Consider the following 27,034-nt stretch of genomic DNA (forward strand, 5'->3'; position numbering starts at 1 on the left):
CTAATCTAAAGATATTGGGTATTACATTTGCGGAGTTATAGGCGTAATTAAACTTGTATAGCATTAGTTTTATTTGTTAAATTGAATATGCTTCCATCATCTTAGAAGAAATTGATACCTAGGAAATGCTCTACTATTTCACTAAAAATGGGAAAAAAGCCTGGAGAGTAAGGCTATAATTAAAATATTTAACTTGAGCTTAATTCTTATGTAATTAGTTAAGATGTTAATGACATTGTGTTCTGGTCATTACTTTTTATAGAAAGGGTAAAGAATGGGAAAAAGAGCGGAGGGACAAATTAAACGTAGGCTTTCAAGAGCTTTGTAAACTTCTTCCTGACCACGATCCAAGTATTACTATGAGCAAAATGGAAATATTGAGAAAAGCAACGGAATATATTAAACATTTACAAGAGAAAAATGAGGAAATTATAAAGTGTGGAAACGAAAACTTTTTGAGTGAGTAAAAATAAAATTTTCATGTTTGTCTAGTTCCAATTTGTTTTCAAACTTTTTGTTACTTTTAATCAAATAATATTTCTTTTTTTCCATGTATTTCAATAATTTACAGAATCAGAAACAGAGCGGCTAAAAAAGAGGGTAGCTTATTTGATTCTAAAAACGACAGAACTTGTTGATGCTTTAAGGCAAGCTGGAGTGCCTATTCCATCTAAAAATAAAAAGAAGAATGCAAAGGCAAAATCTAAAGTTGGTTCCAATTCCTTAAATCAACAAAACAGTGATCCATGTAAGTCATTTATTGTCTTAAGATCTCATCGTCATAATCAAACCTGTTGAAGAAATCTCTAGATTAACTAAAGTACTCCTTTAATGTCAAATAAATGAATGTACCTTATAATTGCTTTAAAAAGTTTGTATAATCCGTTAACTGCTATTATAATTCAAAATAATTATGGACAAAAATTTAGTTGATTACTTAGATAGTTTCAACTTCAGAGAAATTGCTTTTAAATTGCATGACAATAATAGCCTTTATGGGACGTGAACTTACAGATTCGATTAGATATTTAAATAAAATCATAATACATTATTTTTCAATTTAGCCTTTACTTCTTTATTAGCAAAAGAAGCTTCTGTCTTAAGTTCGCATCTTATGTCCAGCTCATTCCTCCACTTTTACCTTCTTCCATATTTAACTTTACTTTTTGAGAGCAGTCTACCGTTTTTTATTTTCTCATTTATACTTTATCCTGTTTTTAAATTTTATATCAAGTAATTGTTCAAGTACCTTTATTATTGCTAATTTTCTGTTTTAGCTCTGGCAGATAAGGTAGAAAATAGCAACAAACCTGGAAAAACGACAGTAAAGAAGAAAGTCGTCAAATGTGGCTGTGAAAAGAAAATACAGTTAAATAAGAAACCATTATCGGAGATTAATCCAATGGTGTTAGTTAGTGGAACCTCTGCAAGTTGTCCAGCAACTGCTAGTTTATCAAAGACTGAAAGTGAAGTGTGTAACGGTGTACCTCAGAGTACATCGGACAGTGCTAAGTGTTCGATTAGTTCTACGGACAAAAGCATTCCTCAAGTGGTCACTCATAAAGTTGTTCCTTCCGGTAATTTAGTTTCACAGATTACAACAAATAGTATTGTGACTCAGAGTGTAGTTCATCCTCTAATACAGACTACTATGAGTGTACTCAAACCGACACAGACATTAAGTGTTGATAAGAAAGAGTTATCCAAACTTGGACCTGGGACATTAATTTTTGCCGATGGCCGTATAGTTAATGTTCCACCAGTAATTCCTCAAATTGTGGTAAAACCACCGCCGTCTGCACCCGCTCCCGCTGTTATACTCATGCAAACACCAGAAATAGCCCTGCAAAAACCGATTGTCAAATTAACTACTGCTGAGGATAAAAAAGAAAAATTTATTGTACCTAAAAAACGTGAAATTACTATGACCACATTTGTGAATAAAGTGCCTATACCGGCTGTAAAAGCGTTTAGATTAGAACCGTGTGCCAGAGAACCACGAACGAAAAAAAAACCAAATAGAGAACAGAAAAAACATCATCCGGTAGATAATACATCCACTGCGTCTTCAACATCGACTTCTAATGGGGTAAGTAACACTGTTACGAATACTACAGTTGGTACTTCAGCAGAAACTTCATTAACTAAAAGAAAAAGACATGAGGAACCAGATGCAGTAAATAAAAGCCAAAAAAGTAGTTCAAAAATAGATAGCGTAACTGACCAAGGGGAAACTCAATGTCCGGAAAGTACTAGTGGGAAAGAAGAAAAATCACAAAGCGTTAAGCACTCAATTGTTGATATTTTTAATAAACAATGTGGAAATGAGGTTGAAAATTTTAACGGAGCATCAAGTGAAGGTACAGAACTTACTTGTCACAATCCAATAACACAATCTGAAAAAATCGTTACTGAAATACCTAGTTCCTTTATTTCTTCTCTGACCACATCTGCTCAAACAGTGACAGATGCTGTTAATTCAGAAAGTACAACAAACATAGCGAATAAAGATATGTCTGAAAAAAGTTCAGAATCTGTAGAATCTTTAAATAGAAGTATATCTGCTGTCGAATGTGCAATACCTACTACAACTGTCACAATTACTTCAGTAATAAACACTACCGTCTCAAGTAATTCTCTAAATGAAGAAGTAGTTAGCTCAATTTCTGAAGGAACTAAAACTACCTCCGTACAGAGTGGAAATGACTGCGATGTTATAACTAGCGATAAAACTAAGAATTCATTTACTTCTGCGTCAATACTATCTCAATGTGTTGTTCCAACTGTAAACCCTACACCTGTAACATCTGCATCAGAAACAACCAAAGATTTGCCGAGTATTGGTAAAGGTACTGAATCTGTTTGCAAGAAAGTTAATGATGTTTCTTCCATTGCTACAGTGGAAACATCAATCGCCGCAACTTGTGAGACTGGAAGTATCTTCAACAAAACTTCATCTCAGGTGACTACAGCTAACATGGAAACATTTTCATTAGCTATATCTTCTACTACATCAACCATTTCTGGTGATACATTTACAAGCAGGTCGTATACTGCTACTAAGATGAATAAGACAAACATCATACCCCCAAAAGCGAATGTGCGTACTGCAGTAAACATTCCTATATCTTCTGCGTCTGAAATAGTTGTTAATAAAAATTCGCATCCTGCTAGTTCAGGGTGTACTCCCTCCAGGATGACAAATGTCACAGTAACATCCACGATGATTACAAAACTCCCAGAAAATTCTGTATCTGGAAGATATATGAACTCGAAAAGCAATGAGCCAAAAACGTTTTTCTCTACCAACAGCTGCCATAATTTATCTTCATTCAATATGACACCTACTACCTCAGTGTTCAGTATGACTCAGGGATATTCTGCACCACTTGTACCCAACAATACTTCCAAGAATACAGGCGTTTATATGATGCCAGATATGTTTTCCAATAGTTCTCATGTACCTTCAAAATCAGTGACTAACTTTAATCTAGATTATTCTTACAATAATACAACCAATAAGGCAAGAACTTTGCCATCATATACAACTGCAGATGTTTTTGTTAATACAGACCCACTTGGTCAGCACGGACAGTCCTCTTCAACAGTCAGCTTAAACGATAGTAATGTAAACCCAGTTGCTACTTCTTCGACATCTACTTCCTTTAGAATGCCGTCCGTAAGTGTGGGCAATGCAAATGCTTTTTCAAAAACTTATGCTTCTTCTTCGTATTCTATGGCGGATGTGTTTGTAACGAGCCATTTAACGTATAAAAATTCTTCTTCATTCAGCAGTACTGGTACAGATCCTTGTTGTTTACCTCCTATTGTACCGAAACATAATTCATCTTGTTGCATGAGTGGTGCGGATGCACAGAACGTGACTACTGCTAAATCAACAACGTCTTACCCAAAGAATAATTTATTCCCTCCCATTGCTTCTTCTTCGTACAAAACGCCAGGAACATTTGGTACAACCGACATTAGCGTAAATACTTCTTCAATTGTTACGAAACCTATAACAACATTCAATATGAATGAAATGTTTACTCATAATGTGGCTAATGTGACTACAGCAGCAAAAATGGCAACTTTCAGTATGCCCGATGTACATACCTCGTATAATACTCCTCTTTGTTCGTCCAAACCTGCATCTTTTAGTGTAGCTGATGTTTTCACAACCAGTAGCTCAACTTTAGCAAAATCTTCGAATACATTTACCATGCCCGATCTTTATTCTTCCAGTTCTGTAGCAACAAGTAAGACTTCACTGTCGTTTACTAGCGGGCAAAGTTCCACAGTGTCTTTTACAATGAGCAACGTTTCTACAGATCGTCCAAACAAACCGTGCGAACAAACTGCTACAACGCTTACATCAATCGCTCAACATGCGCCTTTGTATGATGCTCAACATAAGATCCCACCAGTTCCTGTAATTACCTCGAATAAAACGTACAATACTGGAGAAAAAGATAAAGCATATCCAGTAAGTTCGGTTGGTAATAATTTTAAAAATGATCAGTGCAATGACTTTTTACGCACAGCCAAAGATATTGATAGAAATTTTATGCCTGTAATGGAAGAAGTTAGATTAACTTCAGACTTTTCAAACGATCTCTTCAGCTCGTTACAAGTTCCTTCAGGTGGACACCATTCAGAATCTATATCACCAACAGCAGCTTTCCTTTTAGCTTTTCCACTAGTATCAACTTCTAAAAACACTGAAAACTTAGCTGATACCGACAATCATGAGAATCATCAAACGTCCACACCGACTACCATATTGCAAATTGGCAACATAGAACCACCGTCTTCTGAATTATTCCATTCCATAGATTTTGCTAAGAGTAAGGATTTTGAAGTACAAACTGATTTAGATTACAAAACTAAACAGAAACAAAAACAGAAAAATCCAACCTTAAATAATCATAATCAGCCCTCTTATTCTTCCTATCCTCTTTTTACAAATGATTACAATCATCAGTGTGATGCAAATTGGTCTAAACCTATGGAAAAGAAGAAACCAGAAAAAGTTCAAAAATATCAGTATGATTGTTATAAACAAGACAAGAAAAAGAGGAAAATTTCCGTAAATTGGATGACAACACCGGAAAATGATATTTATAGAGATGCTGAATTTCCTTCTTCAAGTGGCCAGTACAATATTGAGATGGAAACATTTCCAGATTTATGTAGTACTAAGAAAAATCAAGGCAATTATTCTTGGTCTCCTAGTAAATCTCTTTTGCCATTGGATAATCCTTTGATGATCCCCTCTACATTGCCAACGCTTGTTGGAGATCTTGCTCTTGGCACAACCACTCCTTCAGATCCTTTCAAAAGGTAAAATATTATAAAATAGCTATTGTATTTCTTAAAATACACAGTATTTTTTTTTTCAGTTACCTTAACTCGTTCCTTGCTTTTTAAAAATATTTACGTCATTAGTCCTCCTCCTATAAAATCATTTTGTTTGAAAATTCTTTTGGCAGGAATCCCATCAATCAACTTGAGTGAAACTTTTCTTTCATCTATTGTAGTATTTATTTTATATCCATTTTTTTTATGTTTTCAGATGTGATAAAAAAGATAAGCAAGAGGAAAAGAAGTTTTCTCAACCGAAATCACAATCAGCTAATTTTCTATCTGTCAGCCAATTAGTAGATCCTAAATGTAAAAAACAGAAACCTACTACTGATCGCCAGTACAATAAACAAAAGCATGCAACACCCACAAGTGGTGCTGATAAAAAACGACAATGTATGGGTCCACCGACGAATCATAATCAAAGAGAATATCAGAATACATCAAAACGTAAAGAATCCAACGATCCATCTTGCATGTATCCAGACAATTTCGTTCCGCATTTTAATTGGGATAATAAACATCGTTATAAAGGTGGCAGTTATAGCGCTGAATCGTTAATTCAGCAGGATGTTTGTGATACGTTTAATTTTAATTATCAACAGAATAATTTCTTTCAAAATTCAGAATTTGGACACGATGCTACACAGTCTGGTTGTGGGCAGTATCAAAATTTTCTCAACATTTCTCAAGGTCATTTTTCATCATGTGTTTCTGAAGAATACCCTGCAGATAATTTCACGTATGCATTTTTTAATATTTGGATTTATTTTAGTTCAAATAGATACTCTATCAATTAAATCCTTTTGTAAATTTAAATGTAACTTGTTATACAAATTAAGGTATTGATGAATTGATAAGTTAAGAGTTGCTATTCGGGTTGGGTTTTTTCTATTTTCTGCATAATTTTACTTCTTTTTTTTAGGTTAACTGGTCAGTCCAATAATCGAATGGGCGCCACTCCAATTGGGCAAGGAGTTGTACCCTCGTCCAATGAAAAACAAAGAAACATAAGTCATCCACTGAAAGATTTACATTTACGCGATGAAAGTGGATATCATTGTGGCAGTGGTACCGCAGCTACTTTTCACCATTATCCACCCCATCATCACCAGCATCAACAGCACCAACAACAGCAACATCCGGCTAGTTACAGTACCACAAATCTTCAGCATAATTTCAGCAGCGTTGGTGGATCAGGTACAGGACCACCTGTACCACCACCTCCACCTTTGCCGCCTCCAGTATCTAATTATTCTGTTACTACTACGTCTACGCTTGCTAATTTCAATTTGTCTACAATATTTCCAGAAATGAATGACCAGGTAACTGTCTGTACTGTATTCAGTAATGTAATAATACTTGTTAAATAAAGCTCAACTATACTCATTTGTTTATTTATTTTTTTCAGAGAGTTGGGACAGCGTCTGGAGCTCCTCCACGAAATCATTTAAACACATTTAATAACAATCAAACATGTCGAGGTCATGTTAGTATGCATTAATCCAATTAGCATTAGGTAAAATACTAGATTATTCTAATCATCTCCGCTAGTGTTTCTTATTTTTATTCGGAAAGGAGGGCACTGGTATTCCCTATGCCAAGCAGTCAGTCACGAAATAGGGAGATGAGGATAACCTTGGAAGTGTAGATGACAATTCATTGATTTCATTGATTCTTACTATGCTTACGTGACTTTTCAATTATTTGTTGGTTGTGTCCAGCCATTTACTATGCCAGCCCTTAGGTGAAAACAGATTTGACCTTAATGTTATTTTTGTTCTAGAACTAATGTGGCTATTACTAATTCGTCCCAGATATCAATCTTTCAGCCTTGCTGCAATATTTGAGTATTATTTTTTGTAAATAATTTTACAGACCAACATATATATGTCATACATGACATGTGTAAATAATGTATTTTATTGCTTAATTAGATTGCGAGAAAACCAAATGGGTACCCATAACTTTCCAGTAAAGTTAAAATCACTTTTATAAAATACCCAACTTAGTTCACTTGAGAACATCGTGTGTCAGACAATTAAGTACCAGAAGGTCTTCCTAAGTTGAAATTCTGAGCTCAGGTCGTACCTTTCTAATAGACTATGGAAAGTTTTTGAACTTTCGTACGATAAATTGAGTTCTAAACCTCACAGCAAATCAACGATCATTTTAGGCAATTCTGACCACTTAGATTTGAACACCTGTATACTCTAGATTTTAGATTTTTGTTCTTCCTCTCCATGCCTCACTCTAGTATATAATCAAAGTCCAGAGATTATTTTTATTACAAAATGATAGAACTTTCTGTCAAGACTAAGTAAGAATATATGACATCCGTGTACTCTTAACCATCCAAGCATTCCCTTGGGAGAAATATCTCTCCCTGATATATTCTCACTTCTGTAGCATCCTTGCTACTTCCTCCTCTAGTGAATAGTAGCATTCAATTATTTCAATGATCCCAGCCTGGAAAACTATGGCCATACTCTGAGATCCAAAGATATTCCTTTAGTTAAAGCCAAACTCCAACTCTTAGAAGGTTTCATTTTCAGACTGAAAGAGTCAGAATTACACTTTGTAAAAATACCTTTAATTACTTGAGAGTATTTTTCTCCTTTATGGAATACAAACATCTAATGGAAGCTGGGGAACTAGACCAAATTTTACGTGCAGATCATGAGAACAAGAATGGTATTCCTTAATGATAATTAATTATGTTACAACCTACTCCTAAGTTAGACTCGATAGGTCAACCTCATTTCTTATTTCTTCATCCCTTCAAGCTTTCAGTATTAATTAGCGCAGTCTTAGATACACTTTTAACATCCTACTGGTCATTTAGAGGGGCCTTTTTTCGAATGGTTCTTAGGATTCCTAAAACAGTTCCTTCAGTGAACTGTCTCAAATGTTTTTAATATGGAATAATCTCTCTTGCTCTTTTCTAGTTTTCCCAGTGATTCTCTTGATGTAAAAACAGTGATGAGTTCTAGGGAATAAAAAACATTGCATGTAGAACTCATACATTTGTTTGGGTACAATTTAATAAAAACATATTTAATATCGTAAGAGGATTATCAGAAGAATACTGTGTAGGTTATATTTTTGCATTATTTAATTTGTTTTATTATTCTTATGAATTTTTAATGTTAAACTACGCATATTTAGAATAATTTTTTTTTTTATTTATTTACCGTAGTGTATTATTCGGGATGCTTGCCAATGCGTGTGATTAAAGTACATTTATTATTTCACTCACCAAATAAGAGGGGAGATTCAAAAGAGTTACTGTAGTTATACGTAAGAATGGTAAATATCTGTTGAAAAGATGGTATGTTTGTTTTTATATTTTATTTGTTATCATTATAACATAATGGCTGTGTCTCATGTGAGGTAAACAACGTGTATTGCGATTTCGCCGAGATAGTTGAGATTCCTTTTTTCTTTAATAATAAAGTTTAGTCTGACAGTTTTTTATGAAGAAAACAAATATTTTGTTTAGGAAAATCATTGCAGATGTGGTCACTTTTGACCAGCAGCTCTTAGACGATAATAGCTGTTTAGTTAGGAATTTTTTATTAACTTAAAATCGGTTTCTTCTCTTCTGTGCTACCGTCAGCTCAATATCTGGCACAATAATTTCGATTCACCAATCCCCATTACTTAATCCTCGTCCAATCATCTGTTCGCCAGTATCCTTCTCCCAGGTCTTAGCTGTTCTCTCTTTTCTTCTTTTCCTACTCGCAGAGTTTCATTTTTTCATCTTCTTTGGCTACTTATTCGGAGGCTACACACTTTACAACAAGTGCCTGTATTATTTAAATGTTTTTGTAATTTTTATTTTGGCCAATCTTTTCGCATTGTATTCACACTCAGCTCCAAAATTCCATCTCCAATCCAAATCTTGTAAGTATCTACTATTTTCTGTTTTTGAGATTCAAGTAATGTCAGTCAAACAGGTACACATTTCTGTAAAAACTACTTGTTCGTGGAAAGCTCAAAAAACCCTAAAAATGAAAAAAGTCAACCCAAAATTCTTTTTATGCGAGGGATAACGTAAAAAAAAAAAAAAAAAAAACTATTTTAAATCTTGTACGTTTTCTTCTATTAAGACTGATCTTCAATTATTTGTTTGATTTTATTTTTTTCCGATGACAAGAAAGGAAGTGTTAATAAATTAAATGTACCTGAAATTCATCTGTTTAATGTATGTATTTAACTTTATTTGTTTAACATATATTTCTTGTGAGCCTTACATATATGTTACTACAATAACTCGAGTTCAATTTTAAAATAATCTTCTTTTTTTTTATTTTTAGAACAAGGGCTAAGTTATGTTTCTGAGGAAAAATAAATATTTATTTATTGCTTCCCAAGTACATTTGCGTGTAAGATTATCAGTTGCTTATTTATCATATTCAAATAATAGCTCTTTTTTCTTACTACATATTTTCCGTTTTTTTTTTTTTCGATGTTTTATTCAAAATATTAAGTATGATAAAAACTATCATCTTAATTAATCTATGTGGTTTTCATTAACTAGTTTTGCCACTTTTTTTTTCAATAACTTTGTTTATAAATTCTGACGAAATTACATTCCTTAAATGTACATAATTATGTACATATAAACAACCAAGTACCTGAAATAAATGTTATAAGATGTGTAACATTTATATTGTATATGAATTTATTATTGTACATGTACAGTTGGTCAAAGACTAAAAAAAAAAAAAAAAAATATTTAAAAAATGATATGTTGTTATCAAATTGCTACATTAAACTTTATTAAATATAAAATATATCAAAGTTGTAAATATATATACGTATGTGAGTGATTATGGAATTATTGTATACAATATATCGTATGTTAACGTCAAAACATTAAATTCACGTTATTAAACCTTTGCAACCCATCATTAAATTTTTTTCAGGGGAATGTTTATTCATTAAATTGCTGAAAAGTAACAATTTGTATTCTTACCCTTTTTCAGGTTCGCTAATTTTCAGAGGAATGCAAATTTCATTTATGAGCCAATCGAGACAATCCTTTCAATCAAAATCACAGTCCAAAGCAAAAGAACGATTTTTATTGCATATAGCGTATTGCGTATAATGAAATGTCTGAATATTTTCATCAGTGTGTCACTCCTTGTTATGCAATTGGACAGCATACGTCATGAGAAGTGCCTTTTAGAGTTCTACGGTATATTTTTTTTTAGTTAATATAGGTATTTGTCTAAGAGAATGTACCCTTGTTCCAGTTTATAGTTAATGTGGAGTCTCACGTGATAAAGATCTTAGGTAGATCATCATTCTGAAAACTTATGATTTATTTATTCAGCTTTTGTTTTTGATACCGGTTTATTATATGATTAGTTGTCACTAGGTCGGGTAATTTTGTTAAGGTGTGTGTTGGAAAAGGCTAACATAGTATCCTCTGCCTATGTGGCTAGCACAGTTGAAGTAAGTATGCTCGAGTAGTCAAGGTTAAAGAGAATAGTGTTCATGATAGATAATCCAGCAAGAATATGTTGTTTGGTGTTATAAATCTGAGTCTTAGTAAGTTCTGTTTTTAAAAAGAAAAATTGTACAATTAATGTGATTTAATCAGGTGTGTAAGTGTTATTAAGATTGTAAAGCAGTCCAGCGTGCAAAAAGGAGTCAAATGCGGAAACTGTTTCATGAACTATAGCTATCATTATTTTCTATCATTACTATTTATACTCATTATTAGTACACTGTTGTAGTTGATTAGCACTATGTAGTAAGTAGCACTATTAGTAGTTGAACGTAAATCACGGCTGAAATAGGCATTACTTTACTTTCTTATATTTTCTGTCTTAGATATATCGTATATATACTAAAATTTGTTTAAGTTAATTGATTGGTAAGTCCGTGGTGTATATTCTTTTGGAGATGCAGTTGGTGTGAACTGTGAATATTACTAGTTTTTTTAAATGTGACTTTTGAATTTAAATATGGCGCTACTTATTACTAACAGATGTACGAATTAATTTGAGGAGGAGTGAACTTAATTTAGTGGCAGGTAGTAATGGATGCAGGTTATGTTATGAATGTCAAGCATGAAAAGAAAATAAGTATTTTCATTTAGCAAAAACCAACTAGTTTGTACTCTGTAAAAATCATGTGGAAGTGAAATTGCATACAAATTTTACGTATTAATGGGCTCAGCCACTCTGCAGATTCCTTATGAATTTAGGAATCTTTAATAGAGTCAATTTGAAGGTATGAATTACGTCAGTATATTACTAATTTTGTCCTAATTTCAAAACGTTTTTGTTGGAAATTTATGCTAATGTTATGAATTTGTCTTTTATTCTTTAAATTTAAAAGTTATTTAAATCCTCGTAAGCGAGAATGAAATATTGAGTTTTATTTCCTTTAGATATGTTACATATTTTTCAAAAATTTAAACTGTGTTTCTTAAAATTTCATTTTTATCAAACATATATTTATTTTATTCTATAATATTGATGCGTTAGTTTATTCTTAATATTTTGTTTTAATAATTAGTAATAAATCAACACGAACTATTGATTTAAGAGCAATGCATCATATAATTAGCAAAACTGATTTAGTATAATTAATAACAGTATGGATTACGGGATTTGCCTGCATTAACACTAGAACTTAAAGCTTTTAAGTTTAATCAGTCAAAATGACAGACCTAATTAACAAATTCATCAATTGCTTCTAAAAACCAGTGCTAAGTAGCCAATATGAAAGACAAAAGCATGACAAAAAACGTGCGACGGTTGGGTATATTTAAAATATTCTTTTTTAATAGTAGAGTAATTCTTGCTTTAATATGATTTTGTCAAAATTTATGTTGTAGAAATTCTTAATACAAAATTATATTAGTCATTTGACTGGTGTTCTAGTGTTAATAATAATAAAGTACAACATTATGACTGTTATTTATTGTGGATTCATTTATGTTGACTAAATGCAGGAGAACTTCGAAATGTTTTTCGATTAGATTTATAATTTTTTTTAAAAAAATACAAAATTTCATTACCCTAGGAGTGCGAGGGCAGCGGCATGTACTCAGAATGGGCTTCTTTAGCAAACATAGTAAGGGATGAAAGATCTGAAAGAGAGAGTGTACTTACGAAATTTTCGCCCGACACTGGTAAAGAAGTCGCAGTATCAGTGGTACGAGAGTTATCGTCAACCATTGGACTTACCCAGGCACCTTCTCCTAGTCGATTGGTTACTCATAGGGATGTTTTGTGGTCTATGGAAGTTAGTGGAAAGCTTTTTTGTAACATAACTTAGGTAATTCTATAATAGGAATAGAATTATTATGTTTAATTTTTTTTCAGGTAATATGCTACGGTTTGAGTTTGCCTTTAGCCGATCACGATGCGATCAGAGATTGTGTACATATTTATTGTGACTGGATGACTGTATTACATCCAGTACCAAACATCAGTGTACCCAAGCCTTTGTTGGATGATCCTAATCTATATGCTAGGAAGATGATAGTTCATTTGCATAATTTGTTCATACCAAGGAAAGGAGAAGGTAAGGAATTCATTTTACCCTTGTGGTTTTTCTACTGTTTGAACTAAAGACAAAATTAGATAATAACCCACTAAAATAATAGATATTTAGTAGTATTAATAATTTTTTTAATTCTTTAAAAGATTTAATGAATTCCTATTAATTCATAAAACATCAAGAAAAAAGTAAAAATTATCTTCTTTTTTTTTGTCCATTCATTTATATAAGTTCAAAACATATGGTCCAATTATCCGAAAGTAATGTCAGGCTTTGATTGTATCGAGCTAGGGATAAAATCTTTTCTGTTAGGATTTCTAGCAAGTTTGTTGAGGGTGTAAATCACAGACATCTTTCTTTTCTAATCTGTAGATAAAAAATAACGAACATATTCCCAAAAATTATTAGAACTGATAACTGGGAATAATTATTTGGAATATTTTTAAAAATAGGTCTTTGCTTAAATTTAGCTTTTATATTGCTCGCTCTGTTCAGAGACTGACCTGTTGATTGTCTTCTCAATAAATAAATTCGGTTTTATACATATTAACCACATATTACACAAAAGGGCCGATTTCTGTTGTATTAATATGTAATATTCACTGACTGTCCATGGCAAATTAGCTTTTCGGCGCCATGCATATCCGAGTAAAGGATGGTTTCAAATTTAGTTGGTCGTAGTGCGCAGTTATTCCTCTAGTTGTATGAGCGTTGCATGAATAGAGGTGGTGAACGTCCATTCTAGCGTCATGACACAAGGGGGCAGACATCAGATTTAGAGATGTAGGTGAGCTAGATTTAGACATGCTCTCATTTAATAGGCACTCATAGATGGCCGAGAATAAACATCATTAAACTTATTCCACGTCTTCTGTATATTCGTCTGACAAGAGAATTAACAGTAATTCTCAGGCCTGTTCCTAAATTCTACGTTTAAGGATAAAGAGTTTGGCTTTTGGGCATTTAGGAAATATGTAGATCTCATTAGAAAAAAAGAAAAAAGGTCCTCACTTCTTTAAATAAGAGAAAAGTAAATCAACACAACATTGATTTGTGATTCTCTTTAAGTTAGTGGTTATTTCAAAAATAATTTTAGGTAAGGAGGAACAATTTAAATTATTTGTTTTTGTTTCTACTTCTTCTTTTTATATCGTTTTACTTTTCATCGCACATCTTTCTTCTGTTTTTAATAATACTTTTTCTTCGTTCACATTTTTGTTTATCAGTTTTAAGCACAGACAAATCACCGGTTTTGGTTCAATGATTTAATAACACCCACTTATTAGTGTGATCATTTCTTTTGGTTGTTGTATTCTTAATTATATTTTATTTTTCCAAATGCCTAATCTTCTGATTGAACTGTCATTAATCGAATACACTTTGTTAAGGAGATGTAACAATTTGTCTTCATTCATTTGCTAGCGGCAATTCTGTCATTGAGTCGTGGCTACTTATGTCTGTGTTGAGAGTCATTGAATTTTTAAAAAGACTTCTTCGATACAAAAATTCAAAATAGTTTTATAAAATTTTCGTACCAATTAAATATATTTATTTTATTTAATTTGTTTTCTATAAATGGTGTTGGATTCTTTCCGACAATTCAGCCTCCTGATTTTGTTCAACTTTTTTAATTTAGTTTCCATGAATTTGTTAGAAATTTTGTTTCTACCTTAAAGTTAATGCTTGCTACAAGTTGAAACAAATGTGCCATATTTTTTTCAGTTTCTATTTTTCAAGCTATACAGATAGTAAATTTTCCGAAATTTTATTTATTAAATACGGCCACCCCCAAATTCAGTTACCGATTCAAGTTTGCCCTCAAAATTCCCCATATTCAACTCCACTTCCATTATATTCTGATCTGCAAGAATGAACTAGTATTTCTGGCCACATACCAGTTGGTTTTATTAACTTACTTCCAGGTAAACCAAGATTGATTTAATGCGCTGTTGTTGAATTCCTCTAAATAAGGTAGTTACCAATAATCTTTAACACGTTTCATCACTATTTCGAATAATTTATTATTACTATATAGTTCAAATTGAATTTTTATAATTTAGCTTCTACATCAATTTATCAATTGCATTGATTGGCAAGATTTAATATAAAAATGTATTCTGTTTAGATTACAAGCTTTCAATATCGAAAAAATGAAAAATGGAAGCCACACATTTTATATTATCTGTTTTTATGTTTACAGTCTGGGCATTCCTGTATTCGGATCTCGGTTTGTATTTTTGAAGTTTTTTTTTTAATTAAATAAAAGAAAAAAAAGTATATGAATTGCTGTCTACGTAGATCTTAAATTGGTGAAGGTTTATTCATTGCTTTTTTTAAGTCTCTGTTCTTATTTAAATTTGTATGTAAAAATGCATTGTTGCCTTGTTATTGTAGATTTTACCTTTTCTTTTAGCTTGGTTCTTATTTCATTCTAGGTGATGGTGCCTTTGTTTTATTATTCATGTATAATTTATTCCTTTTACTTTTATTTTGCAGCAAAAGAAATTTAAACTGTGTATTCCCAGATTCCTTAGTATTATTTATGTTCGGAATGTGTATTTATTTAATTATCAACGGAAATATATTGATTATTATTTTTAGGGATAATGTTTCTTAAATATAAGTTGGAAATGTTTATTTATGTAATGATTAATATAATAGATTTTAGGGAGTATCCAATTTTAACTAGTTTACGCTCTAGTATGGATCAATGTTCTTGCTTCGAGGTCAGCTCGATAAGTGCTTAAACCAAGAAAGAGAATTTTTTATATTAGCGAGTCTCTACGTTCTTGGTAGCCTATAGAATGATTTGATCCATATGGTTAATCATCAAACTGCTTGCGAATTGGCCTTGATCGTGGAGAGTGATCAAAGCACTTATATGTACACATTTGCAACGTATGAGAAGTATCCAGAAATTTGGATCTTGGATACTGGGAACAACAAGATGTGGATCATTGTTTCCCCGCTATTGACAGAAAACTTGTTCGTCGTACTGTTACAAAAAATTCAAAGAGATGTCAGCATATTTAAAATAAATGGTTTAGCTCAAACTGGAAGCCAACACCACGGCCCAAGACTTCATCCTCAGAAGATCATATTGTGTATCTCAGTGGAATCTGATCATTAACTGTGCACTGTAATTTGCGAAAAACTCTGCCGCTTTTAAGTAGCATTTCAAAAGAAATGGCTGAAACGACAATAAGGGTTCTTTCTCCACATTGTAATGCCCGTCCTCACTGAGCTGACATGGCTAGTTACCTAATACCCTCATGTTGCTCCTTCCGTTTTTTTAAAAATGAGAGCGACCTTCAGAATTTTCTCGATGAATATTCTGCTATTTATAAAATAAGTATATGTTTTTAATTGAAGCATCTTCTACCGTCGACTTCATGAGAGGGAAAAACTTTTTAATTCTGAGTCCTCTTCTGACGTAATAAATTAATGAATTACAGTTGGAATAAACGGCTCGAATTTAAGCTCCATCCCAGTAGCATCTTCAGAAAAGAGTGGTTTAAATTAAAGAAGTACATTGTTCAGAAATGAGATCATCTTATTCAGATTGTAACACTATCTACACTTCGTCTTTTCTCATATTATTTATTATGATTTAAGAAGTTATTTATTTTTTCTCGCTAAAACATATTATCAATACAATTCTTCATAAAATGTATTCCAACTTTAATTTTACCTTATTTTTTGCTTTTAAGCTAAGCTTATCAACTAATTAATGAGAAACATTCCTGTTTAGGTGCAGACACAATAAAGCGGCAAGCTGTACTTTGTCATAGGGTACTTAGAACTTTACAACAGGCGGCACAATGTTCTACGATAATGTCTCATGAAACTTGGCAGTCATTACTTGTATTTTTATTAGCAATTAATGAAGAACTACTTGCAACGCCTACGATAAAAGGTTTATTGATGTTTTTTTTTTTTATTTTGTTCAATTCTGATTCATTTAATGGATAGGCTTTGTAAATTAAGATTTAAATATTTCAGATGATGTAGGCGATCAGTTATGCGAACGAGTACTATCCGTCTTATTTGAAGTATGGTTGGTAGCATGCGCTAAATCATTTCCTGGGCCACCATTATGGAGAACTCTGAGAGAAATGGCTATCACCTGGCGGCATCGGACAGCCTTAATAACTACTTGGGCCAGAGTTTGTCTAGCTCTAACACATCGACTAATAGCTTTTGTGTATCCACCATCATTTCCTAAACACCAATTTTGTAAGTTGATTATAATTATGTAGTTTGGATGCTTTCTTAAGATCTTCTCAATTTTCTACTTTAGAGTTTGCTTTTTTTACATTTTCTTCTATTTAATTGGTTCTTTCTTTTTGATAGATTATCATGACTTTTTCATTATAATTTTTGCGTACCACTTATTTTTCTGGGTAGATATATTGTTCAAATAACTGAAGTATGATTCAGAATTTCAAGTTTCTATTAAATTACACGTTTGCTTTATTTAGGTTGATTGTCTCACAATAAAATTAGAATTTCAACGAATTCCTTAGTTTTAAATTGCTACATTATTTTTTATTCATCGGAGAAATTTCTGATGTTTCGGTCCGCATTCAATTAAAAACTGATTCGGATTGATAGCCACGGTCAGATAGCAGAGCTCCGCCTTGGAAAGACGCCATTTGTCTTGATCAAAGCAGACGCTAGTTCGATGAAATTGTGTACCGCAAGCTGGTGCTTAAGTTAGGTATTGCTTAAAGTGTCCATGTTCTAGTCTTCATGTGGCTCCGTACTTAGTTTACAGTTATCCTAAATGAGAAACTAAACTCTAAAAACTAGCTCCTGCTTTCTGTTATTATCCCCCCCCCCCGCGGTTACGGTAATGAAAAGGAAAATTTGGTGACGGAAAGTGTAACTACCTCCTGCCTGTGTTGTTAGATTTAGTGTATGTATTTAAAAATCTGTTGTGAACGCTTTATATATTTCTCCTACTACAATAATTACAATTTGAATTTTTAAATTTTCTACTAACATTCAATGTTGCTGTTAATACTTCCGATTGATTTAAAAAAAAATTTTTTTTACCCAAAACCTGGGAATATCCAGAAGAAACAGCTTCCTTTCTTAATCGCACAGGTGTCGGGATTTGGTAAAATTCACTGTTAAATTTTCTTTTTTGCACTAAAGGTTATTGGGAAAAGTAAATGTTTTATGCATTTTTTTTTAATAGCTTCATCATTTAATGTAAATAGTGTCATCAAATCTTAGTAATTTATCATCTTGTATTTCATCAAAAAGTTAGCTACATTTTAAAACACATTACATTAACTTTTTTAAAATTACTTCGTCTGCTATGTTTTTTTTCTCTTATTCCTTTTTGCATTGTGACAAATATATATATATTTTTTTTTGTTTATAGTTAACAAATTTTCATTTCATATTTATTAGTTAATACCTTCATTCTCTCAGTTTTTGAAGACATCGCACCAAAGCACTCATTCAACAGTAAGTTCTATCATACTTTATTTTGTTTGATTATTCATTTTGATTATTTTATTTTTAATTTATATTCTTAATTTATTAAGACGTAAACATTTTTTTTTTTTTGTAAATAGCTTTGTTTGTAAATATTGCATGTTAAAACTGGTGTTCTGTTTTTGATCCTTAAAATGAAAACTATTAATATACAGGGTGTCCCAAGCTATATGGATAACAAATTTTTCTCGGAAACTATGATAGCTAGAAAAAAAACTAAAAAATACGTGTTCCCTTAGTTTTTTGTTAGGAATCCAAATTTAATTTGTAAATTTTTTTCGGTGCTTCCAGAAGCGAGATACCGGCACCAACTTCATTTTTTCAAATGGGGAGGTGTGGTTTTTATTTCAGAAATAGATTCCTCTATTTTTTTTTAAGAAAAATTTACTCGAACGTTTTAGTGATATTTTACAAGTTATGAATGAAAACATGATTCTTATAAGAAATTTCAAAATGATAATATTAATCGGCCCCCCCGTGTCGATATAACACTATCAGGCATGTAAAGAGATATCTCGGTAGACAATTTGATGGGCGTGTTATATCGACACGGGGGCTATTCAGTGGCCACCTCGTTCACCGGACTTGACACCTATGGACTATTTCCTTTGGGGATACCTGAAAAACAAGGTGATTATTCATAACTTTTTTCTTTCTTTCCTTATTTCTGCTTACCTAAAAGCATTTCTAAATCTAGGTCTATCAGAATCAAGCCGGGTTGGCATCTGTAGATGAACTAAAGCAAAGAATAATAGATACGTGAAAGTCGGTTAAAGCCGAATCTATTTCTTTGGCAGTAAGGGGCGATTGGCAGGAAAGTGCATGTCTATGCATCTCTAATGGTGGAGGCCAATTCGAGCATGATCTGTAATATTAATGAGGAGTAAAATTTATAATAAAATAGTACTTTTCTTCTTATTCAATGAAAACACCGTTAAATATTATCATTTTGAAATTTCTTATAAGAATCATGTTTTCATTCATAACTTCTAAAATATCGCTCATAGAAAAAAACCGATCAAGTAAATTTTTCTTTAAAAAAAATAGAGGAATCTTTTTCTGAAATAAAAACCGCACCTCCCCACTTGAAAAAATGAAGTTTGTGCCTGTATCTCGCTTCTGGAAGCACCGAAAAAAATTTACAAAGTAAATTTGGATTCCTAACAAAAAAAACTAAGCGAACACGTATTTTTTAGTTTTTTTCTAGCTATCTTAGTTTCCGAGAAAAAGTCGTTATCCATATAGCTTGGGACACCCTGTATAATGAGGTGTAAATACAAATTAGGACTGCTTTAAACATAAATAAATAATCAGAGAAAAGGAAATTAAGCTAACAGCTTTTCTGTACTTGTAGTACGCGTACTTGGAAATACTTCATTATTTGAGAAAACTAAATTAATTAGTACAAGTTAGGTAAATAACTATACGAATAAATAAATTAAGGGTTTTTCTTTAAACATCTAAATGAAACAAGAATGTAGTATCGGAGATCAAAGAAACAAATTTGGAAAGGTTTTCAATGATGTTATTTTTCAAGATCTGTTGTGTTGTGTCTCTTGCGGTGCCTAGTTAGACCTTATTATGTTGTTACCGATTATATGCACAGACTGATCTTTGTTCGCCATATCCGAGTAGATCCGTAGCTTAGATCTCTTCTAAGCCCTCCACTGGAGATATCTATAGCCTATCCATTGTAAAGATTTAGGTATCGTAACATAGAGGGATTTTTAAAAATGAAATTGCTGAAACACGCAGCACCCTGTTCACCAGAGTTTGCATCCTCAGCCCTTCTCAAAATCTCCAGAAAATTAGTGACTGAAAGACATTGTGGACTAAATGAAGTTGTGGATAAGCTGCTGTAGATGGTGTATTTTGTATACTTTTCAGATTTTTGGAACGGAATCTGTTCATTAAAACAGCATGAAACTAAGTGCATTTCTGTACTTAAAAAAACAGTCTTTCTTTACTTGCTGAGAAAATTTGGCATTTATCCATACTCCTGACTTGATTAGGTGTAAGATTTATAGCACCAATCTACATGATCTTTTTACCTGACCCACTAGCAAAGAACTGACTATTTGAAGGTGTGTTTAGATACTTCCAATTCTGCAGCAAACAGATTACTTATGCTAGGATTTTGACTCTGTATAGTCTAATGTAAATTCTTATGACAATCACCACGATCTTTTCTCACTTTTAGAGATTCTCTGATTACTAAATTTTTGAAACCAGAGCTGCATATCTTTTGCAGCAATAACCCTGATAATTAACTTAAAAATTACTAATGTATCATTTAATTGGACTTTAAGCTCCGCCTGAAGACACTTTGAAGAAGACATGAAAAAAAAAAAAACACTCTTAAATGAAGAGTCTTAAAAATATAACTACGTGTTTGAAAACAGACTTATATGGATGGGCTTTATAAAGTCTGTTGAATATCTTTTGTTAATTTTTTGGTAATGCACTTTTCCTTTTTTTAATTAACAATATTGGAAAGGATATTTAATTAAGTATTGCAGCCAGCTGTTAAAAATTAGTTCACAAGTTTGATAATATGTTTTCACTCGTAATTATTGAAAGCAATTTGGTTTTTATCTCTTACTAGTAACTTCTAATTAGCTAGTAAAATTTGTCCTTGAGTTAAACTTTTGTGTCGTTTTTAATTTAACTTTTTTTAGTATAAAAATTATACTTTATTTTTTAATATAAATTTTAAAAAGTAATATTTTTTTAAAAGCTTAATTAATATTGAAAATGAAATATAATCTTATTATTTTTCAGATGACAACGACCATTGGACAGTGCCTACAGATTTAAGTGATGAAAAAGTTGCCCAAGCCTGGTTTAGATTTTTACATACTATTGGTTCACCAGTTGATTTAAGTCGGCCACAAGTTATATCGCAAACACCAAAGTTTCTACAGTATGCCATGGTTTCTGATACAGATCCAAGCTCTCATCCATGCCTTTCATCTTTACCAATCAATTTTCTAATCGGTATTAAGGGCATTTCAAATCTTGTCGACACATTTCTAGGTGTGTATTTTTTTGTTTAAATTAATTCATCTTTTAATTCATTAGTTTGATAAGTGAATTCCAATCACGTTTTTCATTAAAGAAACCCTTTCTTTATTAAAAGTAATTCTTTCTTTCTTTATTCAAGAGTTTCTAGCAAGTATTGTGATTAATATAATCTGTAAAGCAAGGTGTCTACTCAGTTTCGAGTTTATCCTGCTGATTTCTTACTTTCTCTAATCTTAATCACTATGATAAGAGAGAATCATATCCTCTAAACTGAGTTTTTACCAAAAGTTCAAGTATGAAGGTCTCCTACATTCCAAAAAATGAATTTTTAGAAAATGATTAGTGTTTGAGTGGTTAGTAATATGAGCATGTGAGCTCAAACAAGTAATCATATTTCACGATATATTTTAGTTGATGTCAATTACTATTATTATTCTTCTTCTTGGTATATCTCCATTGAAAAATATTTCTTCAATATATAACAGTATATTCACCTGCCTATGATTGTGTTTAGGTATTCCCAGCGAACCGTTGATTCTACCTGAGGAAGAAACAAAAAAAGAAACACCAACACCGCCACCACATCGACGTCCTGCCAAAAGTTTCAGTGTATCCTCGGTCTCACAGAAAGGTAAATTATTGAATAATATGTTTTAAAAAGTAGTTTTTGGTCCTTATTAATGTAAATAAAGGTTCGATAGGAAAGTATGTACACTTTTATTTGGAATTATATAGAGTAGAGTATGGCACCATTAGAAAGCGTTATTTTACGTCCATAAACTGTGTTCTCTTGGAGGTATCGTAAGGTACCATCAGTCTAAAAATTGTATGAACAATAACAATTGGATTTTTTATTACACAGTCTTGTTGAGAGTTTGTAATTCTATATTGATTTCATTATATAATTTAGCTACGTATTTTATATCCCAAAGTGTTATATTAGCAACAATATCTTTTAGGTTATTCGTGTCAATAGCAATAAACCTTAGCTTTCTAGTTGTCCCATAAAATATAAACTCACGCTGAAATCTATTTTACGTAAAAACCACCTATATATTCCGTTTCAATGATCGTCCTACGATATTCCCCTGGTCGACAGGTTCATCGATTCATAAGTTCATAAATTCATCGTAATAGGCTTTGTTTAATTTCACTCTTTTGGTGTCAAATCATTAAAATACATTAGTAATACAAATTCAATTGTAACTGAATAATTGTTTATTCAAACATAGGCTCCCAAAGTGGGATACTACTTTTTTAATGTTGATATTATGTACAATAACAATTGGATTTGTTATTACACAGTCTTGTTGAAAGTTTGTAATTCTATGTTGATTTCATTAAATAATTTAGCTATTTTATATCCCAAAGTGTCATATTAGCAACAATATCTTTTAGGTTATTCGTGTTAAATTGCTAATAAAATTTTGTATCTTCACCTTTCTTGGTTGCTTATTAATAATACTTTTTCTTTTTTTTGGAAGTTCAAGAGTTGAAGTGTATTCTATGCAACATATATTATTAATAAATGCAAAATTTGTGATTGAATGACTGATCGACCAATAATCTTATTTAAAAATTGATTTAATATACTTTTGTTTATTTGAACAGTAAAAGGAATTATTTTAATCCAGTATAGATGAGGCTGTAAAAATGGTATTTCCTCTTAGTGACCTACGTAATTAGTATGCAGTAGTGGTTAGCTTACTCATTCATTCTCCAGTCAGTAAGAGTTATGTGTGACTTAGGTGTAGTAAACGTAAATGCACCACATTAATAACAACGTTAGCAAAGTTTTGTTGTTTAACATAATTTTTTTGGTTAATATTTCGGAGAATTTCTTAATTGTTTATTATAAGAACATTTAATTAGCAATTATTATTTGTTCCAGTTTTTTTTTTTTTAAATACTTTATTTAAACATATCAAAAGAAACTACTTTTCTTAGTAATAATTACAAAAATTCTTTACTTATAGGTGCATCTAAAAGTGCATTAATTGGCTTGGCCGGCCGGACAATGAGTACCGCTAGTTCGAGTAGTATGCCTGCAACTTCTACTACAATGAGTAAAGTATCATAATTTTAACAAATTTTTGTATATCTAGTAAATTATCTAAATAGATTGCTTCATAAATCTATTAGTAGAAAACTAGAGAAAAAGTTTCTTGCTTGACTTATTTTGAGTAAGATATCAGGTCAACTGGGAGACGAAAGTAACGGACCTTATGGTCAATACTATTTATTGCACATATTCCTTATATTTTGAAAAAGTTGAAATGAAGATTTTTACTATTTAATTGTAGTTCGTTCAATGCTAGCGGTAACCTAATTATGCTAATGTTGACAATAAATTTAATATAAAAGATTCTATTAAGAATAAAAACCTAATTAATGTTCTTAGTAATGATGCAGTTAAGGAGTACATTTCGGGAGGGAAGGGACTTGCTCAGTGGTAAGGAACTAGTTTTCCTTGCGAAGATTTTGGACCTAAATTCCTCCCTTATTCTTAGATTTTCTCTTCCTAGAAACTGCTCACTATGTAATAGTGGAAATCGTTGTCTTGACCTCTGATATTGAAGGTACATTGGTACCTGACATTCTGGTAAAAAAAACATCAGCCGAAAATTTTGCATAATTGAATAGTTCTTTAGTTACATTCCTCGGCAGCACTCTACAAAAGAAATTAGGAAATGAAACTTGTTTTTTGTTTGATTAATATTAATGAGCCTAGCAACGACAATTAATTCTGTAATACTTTTCTAGACCAGTAATTATAATTGTTCATTCTTCTCCTGAAACATTCATGGATCGTAATTGAAAAAATAAATTATTAACTCTAAAATATTGTAGCCTTGGAATCCGCACTTTTTGGTGGTTGCTCCCATTCACACTGTTCTTTTACTGAACGCATTCCACTTTTGGAATATTGGTTAAAAAGAAGATCGTCCATTTGATTTATTAAGCATAGCATTTGTTGTGTTTAAAATTTCTTTTATATATTTGTTGTATTATGAATTTCACTATTATGTAATCCGTTTTCTTTATCATAGCTTCCATAAGCGGATCTTGGGAGATATCTTCAGCCAACACCCATCCCCTAGCACCCGCCAGACCAAAATGTAATAGTCTTCTACATCTTTTTGGTGAATGGTTGTTCGAAGCTGCTCAAACGGGTACTGGTCTTTATGCAAATCCAAATTTAACAAGTAAGTGAGGAACAAATTGTTTTTTATTTCCCAAATTGTTTACAGAAATGTGTTGTAATTTACAGTGTTCTAATTTTTTGTTCGTTTGTATTTTTTTATTTATTTATTTCTTAATCAATTCTTTTATATTTTTGGCGTCTAGTTTATTACTAATAATTTCTATATTTTAAATAGTTTTCATTTTTAAAAAACAAATTTCAAATAACAATTTTGTAAAAGTCATAAGATTTAGAAAATGTATCAAAAAATGCATCTTTCTTGCATGCTAAAGATTTTGTTTGCCTTCATGAAATTGTATTTTGAAAAAAAAAAAAGACGAAATAACTTTAATGGTGTTAAGAACGTTCTTATTTACCTAATTAAAACTTTATTTGCTGTTCCATCATTCTCTTTACAAATTTTGGTCAGTTTCTCGGCCTTTATTAATAAAAGAATACTTTTGCCTTTAAACATAAATAAGAAAAGACTTTTATCAGGATTTTGCAAAATGTGCAGATAAGTTGTTTGTACTACTTTTGTTTTTCCTTCTAAGCTTTCTACGCACTAAATGCTATTCGTTTTCTAGGAGAATTTATAGGTTCCTTTTGCATATTACCAAAAAACTCTCATTAAACAAAGTAGTGCAAGTAGAACGTGGAACAACTATTCAGGAGATCTTCTATTCTCGATATTGCCCTGATTTTTGTTCATCGTCACTGCCTTGGTCTCTAAAACCAATCCAATTGAGCCCTTCCTTGGATTTTAATCTTCCTGCAAGTCTTTCTTCTGTCTGTCTAACCGTAAATGGAATCATAGCATCTTATTGTCCATATTTTGTTTTGTTATTTTATTATTTTTTTTTTGCGTCGTTAGTCAGCATCCTTAAAATTGTATGCCTTACGCTGCAGAGGTCTCTTAATAACTCTTCATAGGTAAATTTATTTTATTTATGTAGTCGCTGCCAGGCTCCTCAAAGACTTAATCTCACATTCTCACTTTGGTGAATGGTAATAATTTGTTTCGTGATGAACATATTGACAATTTACCCCAGACCTGGAAATCTATTCTGTAAGTTCTTTATCTAGATGGGGCTTGAAGAATCACGAATATAAGGATTAATATTACAGCTAAAAATTATTAGGAATACTAGTTCTAAAGTTCTAAATCGATAATAGGTAAACGCTTACCTAGACCCTGTTTTATTGTTTTAATAGAAAAGGGAAATTAAGATCCTAAAACATTAAAAAATTTAGATACAATGTATTCTCTTTATAAATCATGTAACTGCAATATAAGTGATTTGCCTCTTTTAAATTCGCTTTGAGTAAACAAATGTACTGAATTTAAAGGATTTTCGGTACTTAGGGGCAACAGTACCTGTAGAGTGTTTTAGGCATCTTAAATATCTATCTGATAGAAAAAATGGAACAGACTTTTATAGGTCAGGAGCCAACCAAGCTCAAGGTTGGCTAAAATAGGTTAAATATCAGAGAATAGCTGATTTATGGACAATCTATTTGCATTACACAATTCACAAATTACCTTCATCATCTGTTTATTTTAATAATAATATTAAGAAAACTTTGTAAACACAACTTCAATTAGCTTGCTTTCTTCGTCGCAACATTCTTCAAACATGATGCTTTTTTCTATCACAAAATTATAATTACTTTTTTATTTAAAGTAAAACTGCTATGCTTCTACAGCCAACAACATCTTAGTATCAAACTAGTAAACTGATCCTAAAATTCGCCGTTATGCAACTAAATAAATACATAATCCTAACCAAATTTAAGCTGGTAGATCACTAAAACATAATTTTATATTGGTTTCTACTGTTTAGTAAACCATCAAATCATAAATAGCTGTGTTCGTAATTCTAAGTATGAAGAATGCTCTCTCTAAAGTAGTTCTATGTAGATTAGTGAAAAATCCCTGCATGTTTTGGTAATTATATTCTAAATAGAATAAATTCTTTTGAAAATTTAATTGGAAGCGCATTTTGACGTACCTAGTTTGTGTTTAGACAACCAAATTGTAGAACGTATCTCTTAACTCCTGGGTGCTCCTACAAAAATTCTTTCTCCTATTCGATTTTGCCCCACCCAAATATATTAATTTAAGCCCATAAGTAAAGGATATTTAGAAAGAAACTTCAAGATAATTTTTCTGAATAATCGTATGTATTTTATTTGATGAACTGAAATACATTTTTTTTTACTTCATTATTCTGATTTGTGTGTATGTTCATACATGAGCTCAGGTCCGAAGATATTATGTAGTCCCCAAACGTTTCGATGTGAGCCCTGATTCATGGCTGTGATACGATTTTGTAATGTGGATACTAAGTTGGAATTTTAGGTTTTAATCAAGTGACATGCTCTGCCGCTGATTGGGATTGATTACCTATGAGTTTTATGCTGATTTTC

At 31.7% G+C, this 27,034-nt stretch overlaps 2 protein-coding genes and 2 long non-coding RNA genes across 14 annotated transcripts in view; 2 read left to right on the forward strand and 2 right to left on the reverse strand.

Moving 5' to 3' along the window:
- LOC141447426 (uncharacterized) lies at positions 1-9,452 on the forward strand. 3 transcript variants are annotated; one of them, XR_012454311.1, is made up of 8 exons: positions 1-167; positions 263-459; positions 572-748; positions 1,278-5,343; positions 5,576-6,106; positions 6,290-6,689; positions 6,776-8,456; positions 8,564-9,452. XR_012454311.1 is itself a non-coding variant. In XM_074114934.1 (8 exons), exons 1-8 carry the CDS (start codon positions 148-150, stop codon positions 8,322-8,324), a joined length of 5,481 nt encoding a protein of 1,826 aa, XP_073971035.1. In that variant the 5' UTR covers positions 1-147; the 3' UTR covers positions 8,325-9,452. The 3 variants fall into 3 exon arrangements, 2 of the variants coding, with proteins under 2 accessions (XP_073971035.1, XP_073971034.1); XM_074114934.1 differs by having other exon boundaries at positions 6,776-6,853; positions 8,313-9,452; XM_074114933.1 differs by having other exon boundaries at positions 6,776-9,452.
- Positions 9,217-10,483, reverse strand: LOC141447433 (uncharacterized). Its single transcript, XR_012454317.1, has 2 exons — positions 10,346-10,483; positions 9,217-10,004 (listed from the first exon to the last, which is right to left on the reverse strand). It is a non-coding gene; the product is annotated as an uncharacterized lncRNA (long non-coding RNA).
- The window catches only part of LOC141447427 (ral GTPase-activating protein subunit beta), a 27,391-nt gene continuing 10,783 nt past the window's right edge, over positions 10,427-27,034 (forward strand). For 2 of the 9 annotated variants that reach the window (XM_074114935.1, XM_074114937.1), the window contains exons 1-11: positions 11,328-11,610; positions 12,409-12,630; positions 12,711-12,912; positions 15,089-15,115; positions 16,640-16,804; positions 16,891-17,124; positions 18,310-18,366; positions 21,178-21,432; positions 21,935-22,051; positions 23,397-23,486; positions 24,471-24,626. In XM_074114935.1, the coding sequence (XP_073971036.1) occupies positions 11,575-11,610; positions 12,409-12,630; positions 12,711-12,912; positions 15,089-15,115; positions 16,640-16,804; positions 16,891-17,124; positions 18,310-18,366; positions 21,178-21,432; positions 21,935-22,051; positions 23,397-23,486; positions 24,471-24,626 (1,561 nt within the window). In that variant the 5' untranslated portion in view covers positions 11,328-11,574. Of the gene's footprint in view, positions 10,568-11,327; positions 11,611-12,408; positions 12,631-12,710; positions 12,913-15,088; positions 15,116-16,639; positions 16,805-16,890; positions 17,125-18,309; positions 18,367-21,177; positions 21,433-21,934; positions 22,052-23,396; positions 23,487-24,470; positions 24,627-27,034 lie in introns of those variants that run through there. The other 7 variants (XM_074114942.1, XM_074114943.1, XM_074114941.1 and 4 more) reach the window with 6 other exon arrangements.
- LOC141447432 (uncharacterized) overlaps positions 26,767-27,034 on the reverse strand; it is a 1,261-nt gene continuing 993 nt past the window's right edge. The window contains exon 2 of the long non-coding RNA XR_012454316.1: positions 26,767-27,033. This is a non-coding gene — a long non-coding RNA (uncharacterized lncRNA). The remainder of the gene's footprint in view (position 27,034) is intronic.

Source organism: Rhodnius prolixus, unplaced genomic scaffold (assembly GCF_049639745.1).
Source record: "Rhodnius prolixus isolate KJV_2025 unplaced genomic scaffold, Rpr scaffold_7, whole genome shotgun sequence".
Lineage (NCBI taxonomy): Eukaryota > Metazoa > Arthropoda > Insecta > Hemiptera > Reduviidae > Rhodnius > Rhodnius prolixus.

Bases quoted from the DNA above. Each gene is read 5' to 3' on its own strand.
- LOC141447426 (XM_074114933.1), top strand. From the start codon at position 148: ATGGGAAAAAAGCCTGGAGA. The intron at 5,344-5,575 runs GTAAAATATTAT...TTATGTTTTCAG, and splicing joins CCTTCAGATCCTTTCAAAAG to ATGTGATAAAAAAGATAAGC. The intron at 6,690-6,775 runs GTAACTGTCTGT...TATTTTTTTCAG, and splicing joins TTCCAGAAATGAATGACCAG to AGAGTTGGGACAGCGTCTGG.